At 34.2% G+C, this 11403-nt stretch overlaps 1 protein-coding gene, 1 long non-coding RNA gene and 1 pseudogene across 2 annotated transcripts; 2 read left to right on the top strand and 1 right to left on the bottom strand.

Moving 5' to 3' along the window:
* The first annotated feature begins 3976 nt into the window (after positions 1-3976).
* Positions 3977-9381, top strand: LOC127107774 (25.3 kDa vesicle transport protein). Its single transcript, XM_051045094.1, has 3 exons — positions 3977-4256; positions 4818-4978; positions 9104-9381. Exons 1-3 carry the CDS (start codon positions 4069-4071, stop codon positions 9325-9327), a joined length of 573 nt encoding a protein of 190 aa, XP_050901051.1. The 5' UTR covers positions 3977-4068; the 3' UTR covers positions 9328-9381.
* Positions 6721-7805, bottom strand: LOC127107775 (uncharacterized). The gene is made up of 3 exons (XR_007795824.1): positions 7734-7805; positions 7368-7638; positions 6721-7105 (listed from the first exon to the last, which is right to left on the bottom strand). It is a non-coding gene; the product is annotated as an uncharacterized LOC127107775 (long non-coding RNA).
* On the top strand, positions 8039-8951 carry LOC127108267 (histidine-containing phosphotransfer protein 4-like; annotated as a pseudogene).
* Positions 9382-11403: the final 2022 nt, after the last annotated feature.

Genomic DNA, 11403 nt, shown 5'->3' with positions numbered 1-11403 from the left:
AAAATTTGGTGATGGAGAAAAAAATATTAAATTCTTTTTTACATATAATATACCATAATATAATGTGAATATGACGAATACAAATAATATTGAGTTTTATTATGTAATTTCAGTTGTTAACCATTTATATATAATATGAATAATTAATTTATAGTCCTTTATCTTTGTTACTTAGTGATGAAGAAACCTAAAATTTGGTGATGGAGAAGAAAATTATTGAATTTATTTACATATAATATACCATAATACAATGTGAATATGCCGAATACAAATAATATTGATCTTGATTATGTAATTTCACTTGTTACTCATTTATATATAATATGAATAATTCATTTATAGTTTTTTCAATTTGTTGCTTAGTGATGAAGAAACCTAAAATTTGGTGATCGATAAGAAAAATATTTTTTTTTCATATAATATACCATAATACGATATGAATATGACGAATACAAATAAAATTGAGTTTTATTATGTAATTTCACTTATTAACCATTTATATATAATATGAATCATTAATTTATAGTACTTTAACTTTGTTACTTAGGGATGAAGAAACCTAAAATTTGGTGACGGAGAAGAAAATTATTGAATTTATTTACATATTTTATACCATAATACAATGTGAATATGCCAAATACAAATAATATTGATCTTGATTATGTAATTTAAGTTGTTACCCATTTATATATAATATGATTCATTCATTTATATTTTTTTTTCAATTTGTTGCTTAGTGATGAAGAAACATAAAATTTGGTGATGGAGAAGAAAATATTAATTTTTTTTACATATAATATACCATAATACAGTGTGAATATGACAAATACAATTATAATTGAGCTTTATTACGTAATTTCACTTATTAACCGTTTATATATAATATTAATCATTAATTTATAATCCTTTAAATTTGTTACTTAGTGATGAAGAAACCTAAAATTTGGTTATGGATAAGACAATTATAGAATTTATTTATATATAGTATACCATAATACAATGTGAATATGCCGAATATAAATAATATTGATCTTGATTATGTAGTTTCAGTTGTTACCCATTTATATATAATATGAATCATTCATTTATAGTTTTTTATCTTTGTTTCTTAGTGATGAAGAAACCTAAAATTTGGTGATGGAGAAGAAAAATTTCAATGGTCTTCCTTCATCAAATTCCAATGGTCTTCTCATGTGATCCGCATAGCTCTTTTGGAGATCTTGTGTTTTCTTCCTCTTATCACGGACCATCCTTATCTTTTCCGTTGTCTCTTGAATAATCTCTGGTCCTAAGATCATTTCTTTGCCAACTTCTATCCAACATAAAGGTGTTATACATTTCCGTCCATACAAGGCTTCATAAGGAGCCATCCCAATACTTGCATGATAACTATTTTTATATGCGAATTCAATCAATGGTAAAAGCTCCTTCCAATTCCCTCCACTTTCAAGTACACAAGCCCTTAACATATCTTCCAGTGTCTGTACTGTCCGTTCAGTATGACCATCCGTCTGAGGATGATTAGAAGTACTCAAACACAATCTTGATCCCATAGCTTGTTGGAATGCTCTCCAAGACCTTGAAGTAAACTTTGGGTCTCTATCAGACACAATGCTAGTAGAAACACCGTGCAACCTAACAATTTCTGAAATGAACAATCGTGCAAGATGACTTGCCTTATAAGTAGTCTTCACGGCCAAGAAGTGCGCAGACTTAGTCAACCGATCCACAATCACCCAAATTGAATCATAACCCCCTTGGGTCCGAGGTAACCCTACTGCAAAATCCATTGAAATACTATCCCATTTCCAAACTGGAATCTCTAAAGGCCGCAATAAACCACCTGGCTTCTGATGTTCAATCTTTACCTATTGGCATACAATGCATTCCGACACATACTCTGTGATATCCCTTTTCATTCCAGGCCACCAATAGTTCTTCTTCAAGTCTTGATACATCTTCGATGAACCTGGATGTATAGTAAACGCCCCTTTGTGAGCTTCCTCCAAAACTTTCCTTTTCAGCTCGTCATCCTTCGGAACACAAATCCTTTGATTAAACAGAATGACTCCATCTGGTGACTGAGTGAAACCTGGTTGAGTCGACATCTCTTGCAATTTCTCGTCTATCATTTGTCCTTGTCGGATCTCTTCCCTTAGGTTAGAAGTAACATTCAAACTTCCCATTATCACACCATCCTGCGTCCAACTAAACTAAATATTAAGATCTAGGAACTTTTCCAACAATGCGTATTCTAACATCATCAGCTCAGCTTTATGTATCTCTTTCCGACTTAAGGCATCCACAACTTTATTTGCCTTCCCCGGGTGATACTTAAGCTCAAAATCAAAGTCATTCAAATACTCCATCCATCTCCTCTGTCTCATATTTAACTCTTTTTGGTCAAATAAGTATTTCAAACTCTTGTGATCACTAAACATCTCAAAATGCACTCCATAAAGGAATGTCGCCAAACTTTCAATGCGAAGACAACAGCAGCCAGTTCAAGATCATGAGTCGGGTAGTTCTCTTCAAGAGGTTTCAATTGACGAGAGACATAGGCTATAACTTGACCACTCTGCGTACCCCTCATAATCTTTTCTTAGAGGCATCATAAAATACTTCATAAGACTTACTAGGATCAAGGATGACTAAAACAGGAACATAACATCTTCTATTAATTTTACTATCTTTTTCTCTAAAAAAAATTCTAATTTGAGAATCTTACATTTTTTCTTTACTACGGAAAACAATTGCAGGGAAAAAGAAAATATTTCGAATAAAGATTTCATGTTCGGCATTCCTCTTAAAGAACGTCATTGATTACATAGTATCAATAGTATTTTGCATGCTTCGATATAATTTTGAATATCTTTGTTTACCATTTTCAAAATGTAATAATATTATTTTTAATGCGACATACAATAGAAACCTCATAAAAAGAAAAACTGACACTTATTTTTCTCTGCTGTGCGCATTAAAAAAAGCGGGCGGAGTGCCCGTCTGAACGCTAGTACACAATAAACAATCTTCTATTTAAAGTGTCTTCCGTGCCCGTCTGAACGCTAATACGCAATATACAATCTTCTATTTAAAGTGTCTTGCTAATTAGTGCTTATGGTCCACGTGGCAATTATAATTTTAACTAATAGAAACGCTCTTGCTAAGGAGTTAACCAAGACACAAATTAAGTGCATGCGTTTTTGGAGAGTCTCTCATTCTCACACTCCATTTTCATTCCATTTCAATTCAACGTGAACATAACATTAGTTTTCCTTAATTTTGCAACATTACAGAATTTGAAAAGAAAAAACCTAATCTATATTAGTTATATTGGAATGAAGATGATGATTTAACTCTGCCAGATCTGAATGACGTAAATTAGGTTTTGTTGCGTTTTTTGTTTTGTCAGATCTAGTAAATTATATAAGAACCAACGACGTAGCGTCGTAATTGGCGATGCAAACTTTTACGCGGTACATGCATGAGTTCTCTTACAGATTTTCGTTTAGTTTTGGCTCTTATCGCCTCAGTACGATTTTTTGGGATTCAATTTTCATTGCTATATTTTTTTGGACTTTGTATTGTACAAGGGTTAAATTAATTGAATAGTTTGAAATTTGCTTTTTTTGGTTAAATCCACCCAGGCTAAGAAAACTAGGGTATCATGATTTGGGGATCTGACATCAACTCAATTTACCCTTGATTAACAGATCAAAGGTGGATTTTATACATCATAAAACTATGAGTTTGTTAAAAAACAACCCTTGGTTTTCTTATTTTACACTTTAGTCGCGTTAGTGGAGCCAAAATTTATGATTTTGATGCTGTTTTGTGGTAGTGTATATGAGGAATTTATTCATTACTTAATTTTTATGTTTTTTGTACCTCGGTTAATAATTGAATGAAGGAAAGTAAAGAAATTTGTGTTTTGCTTTTTAAAATTTTTTTTGGGTCTTAACTCTGATCAGGTTTTACTCTTAACTGTACTTTTGTTTGGTAATGTAGTCTGGTTTGGTTCGGTTGCAAAGTTCAAGACTTTGAGAGGGAGATTGTAAACTGAGAAAGATGGTGAAGTTGACTATGATTGCTCGTGTTACTGATGGTCTTCCACTGGCTGAAGGACTAGATGATGGTCGAGATCTTAAAGATGGTGAATTTTACAAACAGCAAGTCAAGGCGTTGTTTAAGAATCTATCAAGAGGGCTTAATGAGGCGTCGAGGATGTCAGTTGAAAGTGGTCCTTACATTTTCCAGTATCCTTCTCATATATCATGTCTAGTAGTCTTGTAAGAATGGCTTGAGTATAGCAATTATAATGTGTAGTGTAGGCAATGATATTTGCTTGAGAATTGATAAAATATCAGATGCAGGATCGGATGATAGGCAATTTTTTAGAACTGTGGAGTTGTCTACTGTTTGTTGTCACTTTGGGAGCTGTTATCTTCCACTAAATGCCATCCTTAGAATGAGATGCTTGATTGCACATTACTTTATTTATCGACATGTATATTTTTAGGCTAGGTCTGCAAATCTTATAGTTTTGTTCATTGTAAGAAGCTATGATCTGTTTTCTTTGTTTTGATTGATATCTATTATCTCAGTTGAATCATAATTAAGTTGGTGGTTTTGTATATCTCATGCATGTGAAAAGTGTAATGCTATATTGTTTTTCCAAAACCTTACTTCCCTAGCAAGTTGATCTTGTTTTCATTATCTTGAAGTTTTGTGGTCTATTATATTTCAAATTAGTATTCTTTTGCTTTAATTATATTTGAAAAAATTCCGTAGCCCAATATAACCTTGACACAAACAAGTTATATTATAGAAGGACGGGTCTGTTACTTGACAATGTGTGATCGGGCATACCCTAAGAAACTAGCATTTCAATATCTTGAAGAGCTCAGGAATGAGTTTGAGCGTGTTAATGGGGCTCAAATCGAAACTACTGCCAGACCTTATGCCTTCATTAAGTTTGGTAGATATCAGTTTCTGCACTGTCACATACCATTTAGCATACTCCTCTCTTTTTCCAATGGAGTTTAATTAATCTTTTTTTCTTTTGAGTGTTTAATAGACACGTTTATACAAAAGACAAAGAAACTTTACCAGGATACCCATACACAGTGCAATATTGCAAAATTGAATGATGAACTTTATGAAGTCCACCAGATTATGACTCGAAATGTGCAGGAAGTTCTTGGTGTTGGTGAAGAGTTGGATCGTAAGTTATTCATTGTATTTTTGAATAATTGTAGTTTTTGTTTATGCAATTTAGCTGCCGATTGCCTAAGAATTTGAACATAATATAGGCCTCTACTATATATGCATCCAATGGTGTTGGGTTTTCCTGATTGATATATGGCTAATAAATCCATTCATAAGAAATGAAGCATGGGTTAGGATCTGTAAAATGTTTGTGTTTTTGTTGGCTTATATGTGCTCTGTACTAAAAATTGTTTACATGCATTTGTCTGCTTACTTGGTTGGTCTTATTACAGTAAACTAGGCTTAATTCCAATTTTATATTAGTTTGATTCATCAAACAATTGGCTTCAAAACTGATAAGGCCGGGTTGACGATGTTCAATATTCTGCCCTTTTTAACCTGACCATAACTTTGTCTTTTCTGATAAAAAATAACTTTTTCTTTCTCAAGTTGCAGCTACGGTATTAAGTTAAGGGATAATTAGTATGTTAAATTAAAGAATATTGATGCCTTGGACCCTCTTATAATTTGAAAAGAGTAGCTGCAGTAAAACAGTAATATAAGTCTCCCCTGCTTGTTAAATGGAAGGAACATAAGATGATTCTCCAATAGGGTGTTGGTTATATATTGACAACATCATCTTCAAATGCATGTGATCTCCCATTCTAGTTTTCTTGACTTGGATACATTGTTGAGTATAAATATTGTTCAGAAACTTCTGCCAAAATTTCTTAGTTCCACATTTTCACCTACACGAGCTTGATAGTTGGTAATAGAATAGGTAGTTACACCTTTCATTCTCAATTGTAATTGATTTTGATTAACTGAAGTGTGAGTTACAAAAGGCGGTCATTGGTTGTATTTATAGTAACAATCAGTTGACCTGCTACAGCAGGTAAATCACAATACAACTGCTCAGTCTAGCTAATCATAATATGTCTAAGCTAAGAAAACTACTTGAGGATTCACACACTCCATAATATTTAATCCAAATACAAGTTACAATGGCATGCATGCCAAACTTTAAGATATAAAGCCTAAACCACCGTACCATTAATAAACCATGGACGGAATAGAAAATTGGCTATTAACACCAACTAACCAAGGTTCATAACTAAAACATTTGCAGTCCGGAGGTAAAACCGAATTATTAACCCCGCTTCAACCAAAACCGCAGCAGCCGGCCACAAACAACAGTAGGACGTATACGAAAACCGGCAGCTTGGATCTCACCTACAGTACCATGCCGGCTCGAACACAATCCAGATGCACACTTCTTCACGCCGTGCTAGAAGACCATGTCCTGTTGAAACCGCTAAAGCCCTTTAGTGGATTTGCAGGCGACTCATGTTTCTTCAAAGGAAGGGCATATGAAGGTCATTTAGCAGACCTTGGATTCAATCCCTTCATGTTGCCAATACCGCATCAAACGTGGCCAAGCGAAAGCGGTTTGAAACCTGCACCAAACGGAATGCATCATAAAAAATGACCAACATAAATTGCTAAGCAAAATGAAAGAAAATGATAATTCAAAACTAAATTTTTCAACTGTCATAACCACCCTAACCAAGTTCTTGAACCCTTCAAAGAAACCCTCTCATCAACACTTCAAAACTCCACTACAAAACTAAACCTCCAACTACTAATAACCTGCGACCTGATAACAGAACCAGGGAATGAGTTCATGACCAACCTGACTTCACCCAAAACCTCCAACAGAATTCTAACTATCATTACGAAACTAACATCCCAACTGTCATACCCGATCTAACCTCAACCACCTCAAAAATTCCGTGAACTGGACCAAGAATTCCAAACCACTGAGGACAGCCCTGCATAACAGCTTAAATGAAGCGAAGTCCGACTCGGCGAATCCAAGCCATTCAATCCCAGCAACCTGCAGAAGGGAAGAATCAAAATGTAAATGGAACTCTAGCAGGCAGCGCCACGCATCGAGTGGTTTTCATCACTTAAGAAGAAACCAACTCTAACTGTTATTAACTAACAAACCTATAACTAACCCAATCTTAACAGAATAAAAGGATAACAGACTTTTCCAACTGTCAAAAAAACTTTCTAACAGAAATAACCAACTCTAACAACCTCTAACCAACCCCTAACTTCCCTAACTGAAAATTCATAAACCTATAAAAGCATACCTTGCCCCATCATTTTGGATTTCATCATCTTCGTTCTTCCTCACTTTCTTCAATCTTCTTCAACACCTTTCTTCCATTTTCTCCATTCACAACCAATTTCAATATCCATCTTCAACCTCACACCTAAATAATCTTCAATCTCCTCCTTCATCTTCAAACTGAACTGTCAAGCTCCAACCTCCAGGTTCTTCATCGATTGCACGAAACAACCTTCAATTCTTCACCCTCCACTTCACAACCATAACTTCCATGGAACCTCACCTCTAACCACCTTCAACACACACACACAGGGAGGCGAGAAATGAAAAACAGAACAGAAACAGAAGAAAACGGATCAGAAAGATTGAAAGAAGTAAGAGAACTCACATGGCCGCGTTATCCTCATCATCTACAGAAATAGGTAGTTACACCTTTCATTCTCAATTGTAATTGATTTTGATTAACTGAAGTGTGAGTTACAAAAGGCGGTCATTGGTTGTATTTATAGTAACAACCAGTTGACCTGCTACAGCAGGTAAATCACAATACAACTGACTGTGATGTATGTTATCGATGTGAATGAAAATATATAAAATAAAAAATATCAATTTCTTAGATGAATCTCGATTATCATGAAAAATTAATTTTCTAGTTTCATAAAAAGTGACAAATTTTACATGATTGAATCACAATCACTTGATTCTCACACACACAGACAATATTAGCGTAGCATAATTATAAGGATAGGACAGGACATCTTTTTGGGTGCTATAAAAACCATCCCACACTTTCATTTCAAAATCATGTTATATTTCAATTCCAACTACTCTTCCTTTATTCTTTCCTTGTGTGTCCCTTCATCTTCTTCTCGTTCTAGTCATATATCATCATGGACAGAAACAATTCCCGCAGACAAGTTGCTGCAATGAAACAGTCACTGTTTGATCAGGTACATCTATATATACAATGTTATTCTTCAATCATCTTATTCATGGCTAGTTATCTTACCAAAGTAATGAAATATGCAGGGATTTCTTGATGAACAATTTATTCAACTTGAAGAATTGCAAGATGATGCTAATCCTAACTTTGTTGAGGAAATTGTCACTCTTTACTATCGCGATTCATCCAGGCTTATCTCTAACTTGGAACAGACACTGTAAGTTTACTATATTAATTCCATTAATTAATTATTGTGAGTATTTTTAATCTAAATTGTTGTGATTTGTGTGGTTGTGGCAGGGAGAGGATCCATTGGATTTCAACAAGCTGGACACAATCATGCATCAGTTTAAAGGAAGCAGCTCAAGGTATATATAATGATGAGCTAAGGTGTAAAGTATGTTAGTTGATTGAACAATGATTTTAACGAATAATGATTTGCAGCATTGGGGCGAAAAAGGTGAAAGCAGAATCGAGTCAAATTAGAGAATATTGCAGAACAGGAAATGCAGAAGGGTAATGTAACTTTCATTAACAAAACACATTCAATGGCATTTATTCATGGAAAATGATTGTATATATTAATTAAAAAGGTGTAGGAAAAGCTATCAACAAATGAAGAAAGAATATGTAGCATTGAGAAAGAAACTTGTAAATTGCTGAATTTTGTTACATAATCGAAACTACTGCCAGACCTTATGCCTTCATTAAGTTTGGTAGATATCAGTTTCTGCACTGTCACATACCATTTAGCATACTCCTCTCTTTTTCCAATGGAGTTTAATTAATCTTTTTTTCTTTTGAGTGTTTAATAGACACGTTTATACAGAAGACAAAGAAACTTTACCAGGATACCCATACACAGCGCAATATTGCAAAATTGAATGATGAACTTTATGAAGTCCACCAGATTATGACTCGAAATGTGCAGGAAGTTCTTGGTGTTGGTGAACAGTTGGATCGTAAGTTATTCATTGTATTTTTGAATAATTGTAGTTTTTGTTTATGCAATTTAGCTGCTGATTGCCTAAGAATTTGAACATAATATAAGCCTCTACTATATATGCATCCAATGGTGTTGGGTTTTCCTGATTGATATATGGCTAATAAATCCATTCATAAGAAATGAAGCATGGGTTAAGATGTAACAACCCGTATAATATATATCTAAAATAATATCATACAAATGTTAATAATTGGTATTGATCCAACATAAGTGTCTAATGGCATCAATATATATACATATCCAAACTAAAACATCAATGGAACATGTTATACAATAATGCCTAACAATAAAAATCTAAGAACTATGTGCAATATCTTCATTGCACACCACTCCACAACGGAAGATCATGATAAACAGCATCCCTTGAAACATCCATAACAACTTCTCATAGATTCAACCTGTAAGGATTACCTGAAAAATAACAACAATAATGGGATGAGATAATAATCTCAGTGAGTTCTCCTATCCTATGGGTCCACTCGGCTCTACAGGATTTCTAATCAATATTCAACTCATATCCAACTCAAGTCAACAAGGGAACGAAGACTTGAGCGATGGGGAAACTACCTCGCAATTGTATGGCAACATGCATCTGAGTTCTCATAACTCAACCTCGATCATTATTCAGATCACGAAACATCAATTCCCGAACGGACTTACGTCTAAGCCAGGCCCGGTTCATGCATGCTTGTATGATTCGACTTTCGCGGTGGATATCAGGTTCCCCTATGGGACTCGAACCCACTTTTAAGAACCATCACTCGTATGGGACTATCCACTTTGAGTATCTTTCACCGTATGGGACTCTAACCCACTTAGGTGTCCACCTTTCCCCCATGTCCTCCATGGTTGGGGCTCAAACCCAATTGAGGCTCGAATCATTGGTCCCACATCCCAATGCTTACTCGTCTAAGCATACAAAAAGAGATGTGTACCATCACAGAAAAACACACATTCTGAATACATGATCGGTTCCATAATCATCGGTTCCACGAACCATAACAAATTCATCAATCATAGGTGACTTCATTCACCACAATACACAATAATAACATGGCATGTTCCATACAATGTGTCTCATTCTCAATCATGGCAACAATTCGTCCACGACCTCCACATAAGCGTCGTACGAATGAATACCGTAGTCTCATACATATATCTCATATGTTCCATAACCTAGATTATCTTTCTAAGTTATTAATCATGTTATACTCCTAGGTTTCCTCACTCACCTTTGTAAGGTTTTTAATCATGTTATTTTACAATCAAACATATCAACCATGTTTAACATCCATCAAAATACAATTCATAGAATTTGTAAGACACATAATATACTATAACATGATATCATAATAATAGCCTTTTTCGTTATCTTACTAACGCATCCGTCCGCATCCAAAACGGAGTTATAACACTCGATTAATTCATTAATCTATCTTAATCAAGATTTAGATTAATATTTATCCATTGCATAAGTATTCAACAACAAAATCATTGGCCTAGTGGTAAGGCTTGTACAATTCTAAGGAGGTCCCGGGTTTGAACCCCATTGGTGACATATTTTAATTCATCAAATAATTAATTCATGTCAATAGATTGATCAAATGAATCAATTTTTAATTCATCAAATAATTAATTTATGTCAATAGATTGATCAAATGAATCAATCGATTGAATGTGAATTTCTCTAAAAAAATTCACTAAACCAATCGATTGGTTGGAACTTCGTACTCACAAAATACAAAGGAATCAATCGGCCAATCGATTGATATGTGAAAAATCCCAACTTCTTCAAAAACAGAAAGTTTAAAAAGTTTAAACAATCGATTACAATCCAAGATCAATCGATTGTAGAATTGGTCCTGTGAAAATTCCATTTTTCCACTTCTCAGAACACTAAATTCCATTTCCATTTCCAATCAAACCCACACTCCTTCTTCCAACATATCCATCTCACTACATGCTCATATACACATGTATAACAAGAATCTCAAGTTCATAACCACAAGGATTTCAACATCATAACATAACCATAACAAATCATATTATCACCATAATCACAAAGAACATATCAAGCACATGTTCATAAAACAACAACATCAAGAGTAA

This window comes from Lathyrus oleraceus, chromosome 7 (assembly GCF_024323335.1).
Source record: "Lathyrus oleraceus cultivar Zhongwan6 chromosome 7, CAAS_Psat_ZW6_1.0, whole genome shotgun sequence".
NCBI classification, from domain to species: Eukaryota; Viridiplantae; Streptophyta; class Magnoliopsida; order Fabales; family Fabaceae; genus Lathyrus; species Lathyrus oleraceus.
This window is presented reverse-complemented; position numbering and strand designations above follow the sequence as displayed.